This window comes from Desmodus rotundus, chromosome X (genome assembly GCF_022682495.2).
Source record: "Desmodus rotundus isolate HL8 chromosome X, HLdesRot8A.1, whole genome shotgun sequence".
Taxonomy (NCBI): domain Eukaryota; kingdom Metazoa; phylum Chordata; class Mammalia; order Chiroptera; family Phyllostomidae; genus Desmodus; species Desmodus rotundus.
In genome coordinates this window covers 25917397-25936144 of record NC_071400.1, presented here as the reverse complement: position 1 = coordinate 25936144, position 18748 = coordinate 25917397, and the positions used below count along the sequence as shown (strand labels likewise).

Here is an 18748-nt window from a genome sequence, read left to right as displayed (position 1 = left end):
TGTAGTGGATCCCACACTGTGCAAGATATTGCTGGGGAGGTGGGCAAGATTCAAAAGAAATATTAGATGTAGTTTCTCATCCCAGGCAACGTACTTCAGTAATAAGAAATCTCCCATTCATGAAAGAACTGGAAAGTAAAAGAAGGCAAAATATAATCATGTGCTAATTGGGTAGTATAGACACTGTTAAAGAAATCCTGATTTAATGGGTTGGGATTAGCCAGAGGGGCTTTATGAAAGACACAGATATAACTTGAATATGGCCTTGAAGAAAGGGAAAGCTGTAAACTTTGATTGTGGTTGGAATTTCATCCCCATATGGCAAATGGCAAATGGCTGAAGAGTAACCTCTTAATGTTTGAAATAATAAGTGATCATCTAACAAATTAAACACATTGATCTCACTATATCTTTTTGGCGTGGAAAGATGTTCATAATAAATTAAGTGTGAAAAGCAGATTTTAGAATAGCACCTTATAGTATGATTCCATTAGTAGAGAATAAAATATATGATATGCATAGAAAAAAGTCTAGATAGATATACACTAAAATGTTAACAGTGGTTTTCTGTGTGGGGTAGGACTATGGGTGACTCTAATTAAAAATATTTTTGTATTCTCTCTTCTTAATTTTTGTGCAACAAGTGTGTTCTATTTGTGGAATAGTTTAAAAAGACCACGTTGACTTCTTTTTTTTTAGGTTAGAAATACTGAAATAAAATAATTTATTGTATGTGGAATTAATTAACATGTGTGAACAAGGATTCTAAAAGTCTGCGACCAGTGTTCCAAATCAGTTCCTCTTACCACCCTATTGGTTTGGGTTCAACAAATCCTACTTTGACTTTTTAAAATCCACTAAAATACATATTTCATAAAACCTACTAACATAAAAGCACACACACACCATCTTGGAGAAGGGATAGGGAAGAATGATTAAATAATTAAGGAGATAGGGTAGATGATATACGATGATAGACTTAAACGTTGACTATCCTTCAGCTTATGGCACAAGAAGGGACTATGATCCAAGTCTATAAAATCATGAAGCTCATGGGGAGAACACAAGTTTATTCCCAAATCCCAGGCAATAGAACCTAGTGTTACCCCTTAAAGGCTGAGAAGTCAATTTAGATCAAAGAAAAAGAAAGGCCAAACTCACAGAAGGCAAAAAGAATTGGACTTTGTTATCCCATGGGTGATATAAATTGAAAATATAAATAGCTTCGATAATGATTTAGATAAATTAATGGAGGAAAGGTTCATTAAAGGTTGGTTGTTAAGCAAAAGCCATAAATGTCTGGAGTTTCTGAGATAGTCAACGTAGTGAACATTTTTAAATGGTAACAGTGGTAGAAGAAACCTGCATTTTTTTTTTTTTACCTCCACCTGAGGACATGCTCAATGATTTTAGAGAGAGGGGAAGAGAGGGAGATGGGGGGTGGGGGGGAGAGAGAGAGAAACATTTATGCAAGAGACTAACATTAACCGGCTGACTCTTGTACATGCCTGGACCAGGTACCATACCCACAACCAAGGCATGTGCTCTGACCGGAAATGAACCAGTGACCTTTCAGTTTGCTGGATGATGATGCAACCAACTGAGCCCCACTGGCCAGGGCAAGAAGGTTGCATTCTTGAGGCTCTCTTCCAGTCAGGAATTAACCCTTTAGTTGTTGGACTGTGGGAGTTTCCAGGAAGTAATCTCTGGGGAGAGGTTGGGATGTGAGGGAGGCACTCACAGGGCTCTGGACAATAATTAATTATTGACCAGAAAGGTAGCATTTTAATAATGGTTATGACTATACTAATGCATGTTGGCTAAACATCAGTCCTGACTGTGCCTATCTTCCAGGATGGACTGCAGAGATGATGTCTGTCAGGGGCATGTTAAGATTGACTACACCTGGCTGATGTGGCTCAGTGGGTTGAGTGCCAGCCTGCCGAACCAAAGGGTTGCTGGTTCAATTCCCAGTCAGGGCACATGCCTGGGTTGCAGGCCAGGTCCCCAGTAGTAGGTGTGCAAGAGGCAAGCATACATTGATGTTTCTCTCTCTCTTTCTCCCTTCTTTCCCCTCTCTCTAAAAATAAAATCTTTAAAAAAAAAAAGATAGACCACAGCATGGCAATAGTCTCAAGATTTTGAGAATTCAAATGAAATCTTTAGATGACCAAAAGATTTTTTTTTTACCTCGAGGGCTGTTCAGTGAAGCTTCCGATGCTCTCCCACCATCTCCGCAGTGACTCTGATCAAAGGGAAGGCACTGATCACCTGTTCCTGCCACCACTTCAAAATTCCTGGACAGATCTTTTGTTTCCACAAGAGATTTCAACTTGTAGACTTTTCGAGTATTGGTGTCTGACAGATAAAGTGATTCAGACATAGGGTCCATAGCCAGATAGTATTTGTGAGCGGGACTTGTGCTAAGGAAGAGAAAATTAAAGTTATTCAAAGCAATTGTTTCAGTATGTGCCCCTGGGGTCTGCCTCTGGTCAGAAATGGAAAATTTTCTTAACAGATGAGAGAGTTGAAGTACCTTCCTTTTTATGTACTGAGGAGATGGATACTTGTTTATTTTTCTGAGCATAAAAAAATTCACTGTGTACTGCTAACCTGTAATGATGCTGCTATTTCAATACCATCCATTTGCAGGTAGAGGAAGAAACAGGAGAGAGTAAGTCCCAGGAGGTAATTTTTCTGATACATACCTTTCATACCCAGTTCTCCAAATACTACAAGATCACTGCCTGCAAGTCTCGCAGTCACCTCAAAGTCAACAAATCCCAAACATTAAGTGATTCTCTTTTCCTGCCTTCCCTATCCCTCATAAACCTACCTCTCTGCTGGGCTTCCTGGCTCACTTGCAGACACTATCATCCTTCCAGGCTCCTGTTGTAAACTGAAAGGTGGGTACCAAGGTAGAGGACTGTTGCTTAGGGAGGGGTGTGCTGGAGATATATTGCCAAACTTTCTCTCTCCAAGCGTCTTCTTCTTCTTCTTCTTCTTTTTTTTTTTTTAGTTGACTGCCACACTTCTCTAGTCCATTTTTTTCTTCTTTCAGGACATGATAGAACTTATTATATTTGACCTTTTCTTTAAATGTTATAATCACAATCAGCTATACCTCCTAAAGGTGACACTAAAGTTACCTTGATTGGATTTTGGTATTCCTGAAACTCTTCAACTACATATTCACATGGGGTCTCTTGTGATATTTTTTATCTGCATACATGGTTGAGCTCATTCGTTAATTTTGATTCTTCCTAATTTCATTTTTTCATGGCTGGAGTAACCTTGGTTTAGGGGATGTTTTGCTTGAACCTAAGGCTCATGTACTATTGACATTATCCAAGCCCCAAACCTGCGAGTTTAAGCCTTACTCCCTCCTTTTTTCTCCACATGCAACTGTGCCTGTAAATGAGCTTTCACAACCATTCTCTTCTTTTGAATTTTCCAGCCATTCCAGCAGTTCTAACTCTCATCATCTTTGGCCTGGAATATTTTTTACAGTCCTGTCCATAGGAGCTGTTTTTCAACTCTAAAATGCATTTTCCCCCACACTGCCTCCAGAGTTATTCTGATCATTTGGCTCCTATCTTTAAAAACTCTAAAAACATTTTAACATTCCTTGGTGTGGTATACAAGTCTTTCTGTACTTAATGAACTCTCACATGCCTTCTAAAGCTTTACTCAGGCATTCTCTCCCAAAGGAAGCCTTCCCTAAATCTCCAGTCTGGGTTATTTGTACTACACTCACCTCCATTCTGGGGATTGATTACATATCGTATTTTTTTGTATTTGTATTTGTATCCCCCCATAAACCACGAGAGCTTGGAGAGCAAGCTTGTTTGTTGTTTGTTTGTTTGACCTCTAAAGTGGTCACTGCCCAGACTCTGCCTCATACCCAGTTGTCAAACCAGAAATCATTTATCCCTCCTTTCCATCATTCCCCATATCCAGGAAAACATCATGGTTTTTTTTTTAAAATTAAATTTTACCTTGTAAACTCTTCTCTAATCTGCCCATTTCTCTTTTATCTCCACTGTCATTAGTTTAAGGCCCCATCATCTGTTACCTGAACTCCTTTCTTGGTGCCATTTCTGTACTGTGTATTTGTTCATTAATTCATTAAAAACGTGTTTACTGAGGGCAAACAATGTGCATAAGAACTGTGGTACGGTTTGGAGACCTGCAACAGCGCCCTTTTTCATGAAACTAACAGTCTAGTGGGGGAGTTAGATCAGTAAACAGGCTGTGATGGCTATAAATTCAAGAGTTACAAGAGAAGTGGGGAGGGAGAGAAATGAGCAGAGAGGAGGGACACGTGACCTAGCAGCACCTATCATATTGTATTAGCATTATTTAAAAAAATATTAACTGAAGTCCATATTTTATTCACATTTCCTTAGTTTTTATCTAATATCCTTTTTCTGTTCCAGGATTCCATCTATGATACCAAATTCTATTTAGTCATCATGCCTGTGATAGTTTTTCAGACTTTTCTTATTTCTGATGACCTTAATAATTCTAAGGAGTATTGCTTGGGTATTCAGTAGGATGCCCTCTGCTCAAACGTGTCTCATTTTTTCCCCTCATAGTTAGACAGAGGTTATAGGTTTGGGGGTAGAAGACCACAGGAGGAAATTGCCATTTCCATCAAATCAAATCAAGGGTACATAATGTCAGCTTATCACAGTTGATGTTGTCCCTGATTGCGTGGCTGAGGTAGTGTTTGTCAGGTTTCTCCACTGTAAAATTACTCTTTCTCTCCCACACTTCACATTGTACTTTTTGGAAGGAAGCCATTCAGGGAAGGTAATACCTAACAAAGGGGGACTTAGACTCCACCTCCTTGAGGGTGGAGTATCTACATAAATTATCTGAAATTCTTCTACATGAGAGCTATATCTTTTCTCCTCCATTTCTTTATGAATTAAACCATTTACAGCACTATGGACTCATAGATACTTGTTTGTACTTTGCAATAAAATCCAATGCTACTTTATTTTGTTGGTCAAATTGTTCCAGCTTTAGCCCTGGGGAGCAGAATTTCTATTGGCTTGTGTGCCCCTTTGACATGTGGTTTTCTTTCTTTTTTCCCCACTTCCTTACTTTCTGGAACTACAAGATGCTCCAGGCTCATCTTATACAATCGCTGCCCCAGTACTAGAATGAGTCATTTCTCTAAGGACCCTTGGTTCCTTTTATTGGAAAATGGTATTAGAAACCGAGATTTGAGTGCTGGGCATTAAGCACTATTACTTTCACATATTTCTCCAGCTACACTGTGAGCCCTTTGCCGTCCGGAACCATATTCATCTCTGTATCCTCAGTGCCAACAGAGTGTCTGACAGAGCCGATGTCCGTAAGTGCTGAACTAAACTAAACTGAAGGACATGAAACGAAGACGTGGGAGAGTTCAGACCTTGGGTACCTAGCCAAGCAAAATGGAGGGGAGAGGTCATCAGAATAATTAAGATATCCTTAAGGACTGGCATGTTACTGATTCTATTTGTAATTGTATTTGCCCTCTAAGCATATTTATGTATGTTAATGATAGTAAAGGCTGTCAAATACTGATTCGAGAGCCAGCTTTTAGTTTTAATTGGAAAAAATCAGATCCAATTGGAATACTTGATTTTTTTTTTTTTCTACTTACCTTCATCACATAGGAGAATCTGGTAGGTTCCAGGGACACCGTCAACCCTGGAACCACCATGACAGCTGCTGTAAGTAAACCGTAAAAGGGCCCAACAGTCTCCAGAACTGATTTGGCAATTATACTAGAAAAGGCATCTCTGTCGCAAAGACTGTTTAAATAGGGGTTTGAGTAGAAGTTTTTACACGTTTAATTCAATTTTTGCCTTCTGAATAAAATTTCTCCAGTGCCCTTATATGTTTCTAGAATAAAGAACAAGGGGTCACAACCCTTCCTTGAAACTTCAATACCTTGGTAGCCCATTTATGGAAGTTTCACCTAAGCCAGATTAATCAGAGTTTGTTCAGGAAAAGTCCATGGGCTGTTTTTCCAAGAGAAATGTTATTCGTACAAAGGCACTTTGGAATGTACTACGCTCATTTATTATTGACTATCCCCAATGTGCCTGTGAGGGAAGTTCGAATTATCATTCTCCTCAAATCTCAGCTGGGGAAACCCAGACACATAGAGGGCTTGCCCAGGGTCACTAACAAGCCTGTGCCTGGACTAAGATTAGATTCGATCATATGTGACTGGGAGTACAAAATACCTTCAGAATGTTCTTGTTCTGAAGGTGGCCAAGAAAAAAATCAGTGTTCTTGCCTTCTACCTGAGTAGCATATCCTATTTTTGCACAGTGAGGCTGTTCTTAAGCTTTGTGCACTGGCCTTTGGACAATGGAATAGCCCAACAAACCAAATTCAAATCTGATTAATGTTATTTTGTTGACAGCCAACACTCAGGAAGGTATCCTACACTGATATGTAATTTCTTGCCATTTCGTGCCATTTCCCAAGTGTACTTCAGCTCTTTTGAGAATGGTTTCTTTCTACTTTCTGAAAACATGCCGTACCTGAGAAAGAAAAACCACTGGACGAAATTCCAATCTGTTCCCATGCCTGGTGTCTAGATGTGTATTGCAATTTGGAAGATGTGAAGATTTCTTTTATAACCTCATTGTGAGTTGTGAGTTGCTGTCACCTCCTGGTTAGCTTCACATTCGGGCAATGCCCTTCAATTTAGCAAAAGCACTTCATTCATGCTAGTTAAAAATCACATAGATTGTAAAACGGGCAATTAATGTTTATAATTAATACTGTGCTACACTTTACCAGTAAGCAATTTGACAACCAACTTAATTTGCTTAAGAAATTAGTTATGCCAAAGTAACAAGGCTGAGCTTGTGCACTGGCATTTAGGAAGTGGCGTCTTCCCCAACAAAATCCAAATTAAAAATCCTATCAGTGCCATTGTGACGACAATTGGCATTCGGAAGTGAACAAATTCAATTTTCTCCTTGGTAATCTCAGGTAATTTAGAACAGTTTTTGACAAGTGTAATGTGTAAACAAACTGAATATAAATACTCATTATGATGAGTTTCAGAGCTTTGTGCTATTGTTGGTAAACAGTCAGTTTAAAGCTTTCGTATTATTTCTTTGTGTTGAGAAGAACTAGAAACCATGAGGTCACATAAAAAGAAAAAAGGAAACATCTTATTCCAGAAGGTCACTGTGGTCTCTTCACATCCTCATCAACTATATTTCGGGATCTAGGATCCTGCTGTACTGCCTCTCTCTCCACCTGCAACTGGAAAGCATAGAAGCTATTTGAACTTACAGTCTCAGTTGTGATATCACCTAAGGAAAACATAAAGAGCCTTAAGGTTTTGCTTTCTCATAAAGTACTGAACTGCCAGCTTTCACTTATTTTGTTTTCTTTTTGGTATATTTGATCCTCTGGCAAATTCTCACTTAGCGGAGTTCTCTTCTTTTGAAGGAAAGACACTTACCTGAGTCATAACTTACAAGTTCACTTTCACATTATTCCTTTAACCTTATTTAAGAAGTAAAATTCCCCTGTTAGCGCATTGTTAGGAAACGGCCTCTTAGGCAAGAAGGGGCATTAGGCAGCTGCCCATGTGATTTGCTTACCTATGTCTGGTATCTCTGTTTCTAGGGTGCACAAGGTATCCGTGAGTAGCAAGTAAAAGCAAATAGAGAGGCATCAGTATCATTCAACAAGCCAAATCGCACCATACACACCTATTCCTAACTCAGCTTGTGGCTGTCACAGAGACTCCATAGGGACCATTTAGTCAGATGTGCAAGCCAAAGTAGACCCAGTCCCTCCTGGTATCTCTTCTTAAGATCATATCAAGGTGATTGAACATCCTGTTTGGTGGACGGGAAAAACTCTGAGGCAGTTTTTTCAAAAAGTCCTCTCTGGACTGTTTTTATCAGAATCAGTTTGGTTCTTGTAATACGTGTGGGTGTCCTGGGGCTCTCCCCAGTCATAGTGAATTAGAATCTCAAGGTGGGAGTGGAACCTGGGAATTTGATTTTGAACAAACTCAGCTGGTGATTCTGACACAAAATAAAGGTTAACAACTGCCGGGCTAGGGTTTGAGGAAATAGCCCCTGCAAAAGGTCTGACCACTCTAGACTTTGTTTTGAAAGCCACCTTAACAAAATGCAAAATCATCATTTTATTATCGAGTCTTGGGTACCAACAAGCATGCCAAACTTAACCCTAAAACACTTATGTGATCTCAGAGATGAGAAAAGGACATCCCTTGTGCACATTAGTACATTGCTCAACAATATTAAAAAAAACTTAAAGTTTTTTAAAAAAAATTTAAAGTATACAGGTTTTCTCTTAAACCATGACAGAAGGTCCCTGGCATCAAATAGCTTCAGTAAAACATCATGTACATCAACTACTAGGACTTTGTATCTTCCAGCTGTCACCCTCCAAGGGGGCAACTGGAGTGGGAGACACAGGACTGTCAGGTCAAAAGAAGCAGAACACGTTGGGCACCCTGATCTGTAAGTCATTTGGCACAGGTACTGCCTGCGGTATTTCACTCTGGGACCTGGTATGAGGCTTCTTACAGAGGGAGTGCAGTCTGTGACAAGCCTGACTTTGGGTCAGATCTGCCCAGAATTAAAAGGCTGTAATCATCTGTAAAATACAGTCATTTTAATTTTAAAGTCCTTTTAAAATTGGCCCTTTATGTCATTTTGAAAAACATGAAGATAACAAATCTTTTTATCTAAACTAGAAAATGTTTTTATCCTTCAGAACATCAAGAAAGAAGAAAAGACACAAAATGATTTCATTTGAAGCTATCTGCTAATACTGATTCAATACTCTTTAAATTAAGAGAGTATTCCTGGGATTTCACTCGTTGGGCCACAGTTCACTGACTCACCCTTCCTTCCTTCCTTCCTTCCTTCCTTCCTTCTTTTAATTTATTGATTTCTTTTTTAGAGCACGAGAGAGAGGGAAAGAGGCAGAAAGAAACATTGATTTGTTGTTCCACTTTTTAATGCATTCATTGGTTGATCCTTACATGTGCCCTGACCAGGAACTGAACCCACAACCTTGGCATAACAGGAAGATGCCACAACCAATTGAGCTAGCCAGCTAGGACCACTAACTTTTCTGTTTCTCCCACCTGCCTCAAAAGAGTAAGTATCCTGTGGGTTGACACAAAAGGTCAAAAGGTAAGAACAGGGAGCTCTGACAAGAAAATTGCCTCAGGTATTTGAACCTTTTTGAGTTTCTTTGCCTCTAGACACTTGCTTGTTTTTGTAGCCTGTAAAGTACAGGGTGAGTGTGCTGGAGCTTGGCTTTCATCACTGTTACATGGTTGATTCTCCTGAAGGAGGTTGACTTGTGAAAGTACTAGAACGACCTCATTCAAAGTTGATTTCATCCATAACAGATCCTCATTGTACAGAACCATTTCTGTGCCTATGCCGGGCTTTGAAATTCTTAGGTGATGGCAAGGAGTGGGGAGAGGGATGGTTTGCCTTTCCTGCAGCTGCTTCTGATTCTGCCAATAATGTCACTCTGAATTTGGAAAGATGTCCCATATTATGCAGAGCAGCTTCTCTCATTAACATCTCAGAGGGAGGAAGTGAAAATGACGGAATTTATTTCCAGTGTGTGACCTTGTTCTGTTTCAGAATTACTTTCAGTTAAGGGTTTAGAATTGAGCCACCACCAAAAGTTGGTCTGTTGTCTAGCTAACAACAACCTGCATGCTGAGGTGCCACTATGTGAGCTCTTCACAAGGCCTCTTCCCATCGGTGACATTGCCAGTTGGCAATTGACCGACTTGAAGCTTGCCATGAGTTAGGAGGAGAAAGAAGTGGGATTGCAAATCTTTTCAGCGCAAGGAGTGCTCCTGATGGCAGGACCCTGCAGTTGGTCCTTGATTTTGTTCATGATGTACATCATTAAAGGAGCCATCCATTCTTTTTTAATTGAAAAAATTTGATTGAGCCCTGACTGGTGTGACTCACTGGATTGGGTGTCATTTCACAAACTGAAAGGTCACGTATTCGATTCCTGGTCAGGGAACAAACATATCTGGGTTGTAGGCCAAGTCCCCAGTTGGGTGCGTGTGAGAGGCAACGAATCAATGTTTCTCTTGCACATCAGCGTTTCCCTCTCTTTCTCACTCCCTTCCCCTCTCTCTTTAAAAATAAATAAAATCTTTAAAAATTTTGATTGAGATATAATTCACATACCATAAAATTCACCCTTCTAAAAAGTACAATTCAATACTTTCTACTGCATTCATAGAGTTGTGCAACCATCGCCATTATCCCATTCCACAATACTTTTATCATCTCCTGAAGAAACCCTGTATCCATTAGCAGCCACTCTGCATTCCCCACTTCCCTCAGCCCCAGGCAACCACTAATCTGCTTTCTGTCTCTATGGATTTACTTAATCTGGACATTTCATATAAATGGAACCAGAGAAAAGCTATCCTCTTCTTGTTGTGTCTGGCTGCTTTCACTTAGCACAATGTTCAACCTATTTTTCTTATATTTTTGTGACGAGGGTGGAGAGACACTATGTCAACCTTGAAGCTGCTGTCTGGTGACCTGGCATCATGAGAGTTTTCCTGCCTGCTCTGCGGTGCTGCAACACTTTATTCACTCTTCATGCTGTTCTCAGCTTCTCTCTTTAATACTTAGCCAGAAATATTTGATGTCGAAGAACAGATTTTGCTCCATGCTCATCTGTCCATGGCATTCTTCCTCTGAAGGCCAAGTTCCCGCTCCTGACATTCACTGACTTGCTTCCAACTACTCCAGCAACGCTTACCTGAGATTATCCTCCCCCATGCTCCAGCTCTGTCCCTTGCCCTTATCACCACTTACCCAGCTTGTGTTTTAGGGCCCAGCTTTCAGCTAGCAGTTCCTTTGAAAATCAAACTGACAAATACATCCATTGCCAGGGACTAATGATGATTTTAGCTCGATGGGTCATTCTAACAGATATTCTTGTAGTGAGGACTCTTACAGGTGCAATGTCCCAACTCAAAGGAACACAATTCTTAGAGCAGAAACTTGGGGCACTATGCAAGGGCAGTGAAGATGTTTTAGGGTGAGGCAAGGGGAACCTTCGCATGCCACTGCTAAGACATGAGATCATCCTAGGGAGGTAACCACCTAGTTCATCTACACGTAGTGTTTTTCTATGTGTAGTTCCACTGCTGCTGACAAGAGGATGGTTCTTGGTCATTTCTCAGATAATAGCAGAGCTCTTAAAACTCGGGATCCATTTGTCCCTTCAGCAGAGCGCTCTACAAGTTGCACTGCCCCTCAGCATGTTAACTGTCTCTTGGCATGATAACTGTCCCTAAGTGGGTGCTACTTCAGTTCTACTAAATGTCCAGCCAATGACAGGAGTTAAGTCCTGAGAACAATGGAGTACATATTAACCAGTCACTGTGAAGGAAACAGTAAAATGTCACGAGAAATTTTCACGTTACATTGACGCTTGTCGAGTCCAAATTACATAAGGCACCAAGAAGCATTTGCAAAGCTCTTATTTTCTTCTTTCTTTCATTTTAAAGGGAACGATACAATAAATATCTGAAGATTCACAACATCTTGAACAATAACGGCATGAGGTTTTTATTAAGAATAAATCATTTCTAGTCATGCTCAACAGGTTTCCTAATAGATTTGTGAAATTAGAAGATGAGAGGGGAGCAAGACGGGTAGTCGTATTTGAATTCTTGCAGAGCACTTGACATGTGTCTCTTATTTTTGCTTACATCATTATCCCTGTTAGTTTTAGAAAACTGAAAAGTAGCCTTTAGACCATAATCAAAGGAAAAAGAAACAAAGTCATAATTTATAAGAAATAATCGAAGGACTTTGGGATATTTAGGCTGAAGAAGAGAAAGCTCAGGAACCTATGATATTTATCCTCACACTTGTGAAAGCTTATCAGGCAAACAGGCCAGTGGCTTCTGGGGTGCTTCAGATGGTGACATTTGCCACTCCTGAGGGCATGCTCCATGAAGGCAGATTTTGGTTCAGTATAAGGAACCATTTTCTAATAGAGCCCTCCAAAGATTCAGTGTGCTGTTTGGAGGGGCATTTAAGTTTCCTGTTATTGAAAGAGATCAAACAAAGTAGAGATGACCAACTATCAGGGGCGTGGTGGGCACTATGTTGCACCAGATACATCTATGGACTCTTCTAACACGAAGTTCGTGAATCTGTGATGCCCCTTTTGCATTTCAGAAATGTGTGTGTCTCTCTGTGTATAAAACTTTAACATGAGAAACAAATCACTAGAGATACCTAGACGTAAACTAGAAATAACTCTGTCTTTAAAAAATCTTCAGAAAATGTATTTTTGACACTCCCTTATGTTTAATTGCATGATATTATAAGCTCTCCTTTTTTATTATCTTCCCTCAATTCCCCACTGGAAAGAAGCGCTAAGATGTGTACATGTGGATGAAATTGCAGTGAACAGGCAAAAGGTACTATATACTTAAGTACCAAGAAATAATATTGTTGCTCCTGCTATATTGCTAACGATCGTGCCATATCTGACTTTCCCCTTATCCTTTCTATTCCTGCCACGGCAGGGCCAGTTAGTGCAGGACCAGCAGGACCAAATAAATGATTGGCAACCAATGAGAATAAAATTATTTTTGTGGTCAGGTGAAACTCAATTGGGGACAGTTTAGATCAATAGAGCTGAGTGAGAAAACAAACTATAGTCTTCCAATCTTTGAAATGCCGAGGAGCATCAGGAATTGTTCGGTGTGGCCCATTAGGGGACAAAGAATGGAAGAGAAGAAGGTCTAGAAGGACACCCAGTAGGAGCAACCTTTATGTTCTTTCAAAATTTCGTCAAACTTTGAGTTGAGAACTATATATCTATAGGTCCTAAAACAAGTGAAACTGTATAAAACATGTGAGAGGATGCTTTATTCCTCTTCACATTTATTCCTATTCTTCAGGTCAAACATTAACCTGAAGTCAATTTTATAGACAGGGAAGCACAGAGCAGTGTAATTAAATTATATAATGAATAATCTGACAGAGAGTGAAGATACAGACTGTTCTCTATGCCTTTATGTAATGACCTATTGACAATATTGCTCTTCTATTCACAGTTTTAAATGCAACAAATAACATAATCACTATATTAGTCCCTGTTCCCAAGGAAACAGATAACTCAACCAAGTAAAATGAATTATATGCATGTGGGGGGCAATTAAATTAACTGATTTTAACAAAAAAAATGGTATAAAATAAAGTTTCTATCTACATTCAGTAGAACTCAATGAACATTATGGTTCTTAAGATAGCAAAGTCTTGTTCTATCAACTTATTTGTCTCTAGGAAGTTTAAATCTGGAAAAGTTATTAAGCAAATGTTTAAATTCACCAATTACATGTGAAAGATGTAATGCACACAGTATAGGTTACTGACCAGGATAGATACTTAAAAAAACAATCTAATAAGTATACTAGTTTCTGAGTAAACTTGACAGATAATGTTTGCTGACATGAAGTGGTTTGTTGGTTTTGACTACAGTCACACAGTTAGGGAGCTAGCTGTCAATTAAGTCAAAATGATCATGTATGTTCAGTCACTTCATTTCTCTGGTGGCCAATCACAGGAGTGTTGGAGTAGACAAAGGAGAACTATTTTTTTCCTCCTTGAACCTGAGATAAGAATCTTACATATGAGTCTATGAAATGGCTTCAACCATGAGGGTAGACTGCTGAGGGTGGTGGAAGATGCAGGGAGAGAGGAAAAATGTGAGCCCCTGAAATTATATGTATAATTTTGTGTGAATTTGTTTTTTTTTCTGGGGAAGGGGCCCATACATAGCCTTCAATACAGGGATGGGCAAAAGTAGTTTTGCAGCCAGTCCCACCTCCCTCCCCCACCTCTGTAACTGAATAAAAATAACTTAATTAATTAAATTTTTAAAAAGTAGTTTGCAGTTGAGTACATGAAACACAGAGCTTATTCTTATGTTATTATTTATTCTTGTATTACATATTTTGCCATAGAACCTGTAATCCTACTTTTGCTCACCCCTGTTGATTCTCAGGGTGGTCTGAGAATTTTTTTAAAAAAAATGTTAGGAAGAGCTGCTCTAAGGAACTTGTATAAAGGACCCATGATAGTGGACAACAGGATGGGGACTGACTGAGGGAGGGGGAGGGGGAGGAAGGGGGGAGGGTGGCAGGTGGGAGGGGCAGGGGCAAAATTGGGACGACTGCAATTGAACAACAACAAAAAAAGAAGATGAGCTGCTCTAAAGGATGTCAGTTCAGAAGAGCCGGCTAGGGAGACTGAGGCTAAGTGAGAGAGCCCGGGTGTGCGAGCCCATGGTGGGTGCATGTCTATGTGCATGAAGAGCTGTGACAATGAGAAAAAAGAGTGCTGAGGTGTAAGGCTGAATAAAGAGACTGGACATACTTCATACTGTCAGAAGCTAATTTTCCTTTATACTGAGAAAATCACTTTGCAATTAGGGTCCACCGTTATTCTATTTTATTCTTCAAATGACTTTGTATTGAAGGTCATAAGGTGCTTTGGACTAAAATGCAAATGTGTGAGCTGTTAAGGATCCTTGACCAAGGGAGACTCTCATCAATGAATGGCAATTGTTCCACCTTAGGTAAATTTGCATTTAAATTACAATAAAAAGGACTAAACTTAGCTGGGTTTTCTTATGGTAATATTTTCTTTATTTTTTATAGATCATCCTATGTTTTTTTTCTTTGGGGAGTTGGCTATATAGGACTATCTTTATAAGGTTCACTATACAGGCAGAGTGAGACAAGGTCTCTGTCTACCCGACAGCCCATGTCTGCGGAACTGCAAACTTTCAGATGGTGGATGGATTGTTCAGTGTTCCACCCATGTTTGGCACCAAGTAGACAGAGCATCCCTAGGAATTTGAAGACAATCTAGAATGTTGTATAAATCATTTTGAAATCCAGGCATACAACCATCCTGGCCTTTCTCATTGACTTTCCAGTAAGTAGTTGCCCAGAGAGATATACTGCTGGAAATGACAAGTCCCTGTGAGGTGTGACATCCTGAGGAACATGAACATTTGATTAGGGCAGGGTGATATGAATTAGCACTTCTCTAGACTGTCTAGATGTGCTTTATCTTTATAAAATCTTAATTTTACAGTCTATTTTTTATTAGCCAAGGGATTTAACAGCTTTCTTCTCTATGACAGCGTTTGCAATTATAATTAAGGAATGTATTAAAACTGGAGTGAATTAATGTGAAAAATAGATGGGGGCATGGGACTAGAAGATTTCCTTCGCTAGGTGTGAAGGACTAACTCAGTCTGACACAAGGGAGGTACATTCCAAAGTAAGCACAAGAATCTGAAAAATTTCGAGGAATGTCCAAGTGCCTTCAAATTTCCATGCTCTTGTGAACGTAAGTGTTAAATGGAAATGACCCAAGACTTTTCCGGTCAATGAGGTGATGCCTGAGGCAACAATTGTTTTATGCACCAGTGTATAGGATCAGAATATGTTATGGCATCAAAACTTTCCAGAACATAGAGAAACTTTCAGCCTAATGTTTCAAAGGCATGTGTGAAAGATATAGCTCCCACAGCCAACTAGGAGGAAGGCTCTACCAATCTACCCATAGGAAAAGAAACAGGTCTGCTTCTCCCTGCTCGGGTAGAGGTTGATGCTTGCCTTTTCTAGGACTCCAGAGGGCATATATTTGTGTCTGCTACCCCCATAAAAGGATAAATAAAGCTGATTAAACCATGGTTTACTTAGTTGTAATCGTTGTGTAACTTCAGAACATTATATATCGAAAGGTATGAATTCCTTTCAAGCTATGTCAAAATACTTGGCACTCTCAAGAAAATTCTTAGGACAGATTAAGAAGGTCTAAAGATGAAGGCTTTAATCATTTTTCTCCCAAAGGGATAGAGCTTTTAAGTGTAAAACACTCATTCTTCCTTCTTTACCATGCCACACAAACACAGACTTCCATTTTCTTTTATATGAAGTGACCACTTCAAAAGATTGCACCTGAAGAACTAAGAAAGTTCAGCCTTTCAGATCTGGAAGTACCTCTATGTGCTAGAATGGAATAGATATTTTCTATCAGTCTTTGTAGTGGCCAGAGGGGGTTCAATGACTTACCTGAACACTCGGAAGTATTGAGATCCATGTTGGTGATGGCAGTGCACACAGGGAAAGCCGCACATACAGGGATGTCAACACTTCCTGGTTCTCCAAAGCAGTGCTCAAAGTCTCCTTCAAGTAGGAGGAGTAGGCATGCCACACTATGTCTTTTGTCCCTAATTCCTGTGTCTTAGTTCAGTGGTACAGTATGGGCAACTGTATGTCCTGCTTTTTCTGATAATGCTTTGTCTCTTCATGTTACCTCATTCTTGTTTTTTTCCTTATCCACTAAGCATAGAGATTAGAAGACACTTACCTTAATTCCAAAATACTAACAGAGTTTCCTGAGGGAAATATTCGCCTTACAAAATTGAAGTCGCCAACATACACACTACCATCAGGGCCAGAAGCCAAGGCCACAGGAGCAAAGAGTTTGTTGTTGTGGGCTGGGCCATTGCAGTTGGTGCAGGCGACGCTCCGTTGGTGCCCATTACCCATTATGGTTGATATGACTGGGGGCTGCTGGGAAATAAACATATTTTCTCCGTTCCCTTTATGTATGATTCCTAGATCGAAGACACAAAGAGAATAAAACCAAAGCAATTACCACACAACATTCTCAGCAACATTTTAACTTTTCTCTCATCATTCAAGGCAAGAAGGAGCTTTGGCATTGGCATCAAAGAACTTGAGAATGCAACACACTGCTTTTGGTTTTGTTTAACTGCTCGGCCACCACAAATAGCACCATGATGCTTTGCTGTGGTTTGTCCATCTGCGAAATGGGTTAATACATCCAGTCCCTTTAATGCTGATTCTAAATGCCTCAGTAAAGAATTTGATGACTTTCAACTATGTCCTATTCATTTTAGGCTCTGTGAATCATCTGTGGCTTATTTTTCATCTCTAGCTGACTTTCTCCTGATACCTGGCACATAGATGTCTGACTTCAAATTACCCTCACTATGGAACTGCTTCCTGAAAAGAGAATATCAGTCAATTTTAATATGAACCTTAGCAAAACACAATCAGGAAGGTAATCTACTTCTGTGAAAAGAAATCATACTGCTAGAATGCACTTGAAAGATATAAGAAAGGGACTTGAATTTTCCACTCTTTTGGACCATATCTCACTATCATCAGTGCAGGAAATAGAGACACTGACTTATGAAAATGCTAGAAAAGACTGTGTAATCATTGTCTTTCGGCAATCTCATCCATTCTCACTGCTTTAACTCCCATTTCTATATGCTAAAATTTTCTGTCCAGAGTTCTCACCTGACATGCAATTATCTACGATATCTTTTTACTTGGATCCCCACAGGTACCTCAAACTCGACAAGTTTAAAGCCGAACTCATTATTTTTGCACCCCTTATCAAACCCTGCTCTCCCTGCTGTGCTCCCCAATCACCTTATAAGTGCTATCACCATGCGTGTAGTTACCTAAGTTGGAAATGTAGGCATCACTGTCACTCTTCATTTCCTCATTTTCTAAAGAAATATAACTCTCCTCCCCCAATCTGGTCTATCTCTTAAAATATGTTGAAGCAGTTTTGGCATCTCCATTGGTACTGCTATGTTTTAGTTGAGTGTTTCCTAACTTCTTAGTCACCTGGCCTCCATGTATACCTATCTCTAAACGATCATCCACATACCTGCTATAGAGATTATTTCAGTCTGTGGCTTAAAATCTTTCAGTAGGTCTGTGTTCTCTATGGGATAAAGGGTACACTCATTATTAAGGCATACAAAGTCCTCCATGATTTGGCCTTTGCCTACTTCTTCAGTCTCTCCTCTCATCATCCTGTCATTTGTATGCTGAGTTTTAGCTACAGTAGACTATTTACAATTACTCTCACGTAGTTCCATTCCTCTCTGTTTTTGCACATGCCGTGCCCTCTGTTTTGAATGCCCTCCTAATCTTGTCTGCTTGGGGAACTCTAACCGATCCTTCAGAGCTCAGCTCAGGTCTCTTCCAATGTTCCATCCAGGCAGGATTAGTTACTTCCTCCCCTGTGTGCCCACAGCTTGTTTTACATAGCTCTATCATTACATCTACCCCACTGCGGGATGCATTGTTCATTACTTCTCTACCTTCTCCATTAGAACACGAGCTCCTCAAGGCAGACACGTGGTCTTACTACTTTGTGCATTTTAGTGCCAATCCCTGTGGCCAAGTTATCATAAGTGCTCAGTAAATATTGAAAAGAGACTTTGAGGCTCTTGGAGTTTCCTTGTCCAAATCCCAGTGACTTTGCAAACCTGCTAAGCCCAGGCAGATAATCCAAAGAACAGGTGCTGTTGTGCTAAATAAATAGCTCAAGTCCGCTCAGAATGAGCCAGGGCAGGTAAAATATGCACATTGTGAGCAGCATACCAATGTGTCAGACTGAAGTAACTGACAGCAAATGAATGAATGCAGTTATTTTGTACAGTCTTATATTTTTTCTCCCATGATGCCTGCTATCTATCTCCTTGGACTCCCTGTTACTCTCCCTAAACATTTCCTAAAATGTCTCCCTTAGTATTCTTCCAACATTTGGTCCCATAGTCTTACAATAGAAACTATTGATCACTCTGAAATAGG

At 39.8% G+C, this 18748-nt stretch overlaps 1 protein-coding gene across 1 annotated transcript in view; it reads right to left on the bottom strand.

The window, feature by feature from the left end:
• Nucleotides 1–18748, bottom strand: part of TENM1 (teneurin transmembrane protein 1) — an 854561-nt gene that overhangs the window by 101850 nt on the left and 733963 nt on the right. Inside the window, exons 24-26 of the mRNA XM_053917142.1 lie at nucleotides 16476–16725; nucleotides 7632–7652; nucleotides 2191–2423 (exon numbers count right to left, since the gene is read on the bottom strand). Coding sequence (XP_053773117.1) covers nucleotides 2191–2423; nucleotides 7632–7652; nucleotides 16476–16725 — 504 coding nt within the window. The remainder of the gene's footprint in view (nucleotides 1–2190; nucleotides 2424–7631; nucleotides 7653–16475; nucleotides 16726–18748) is intronic.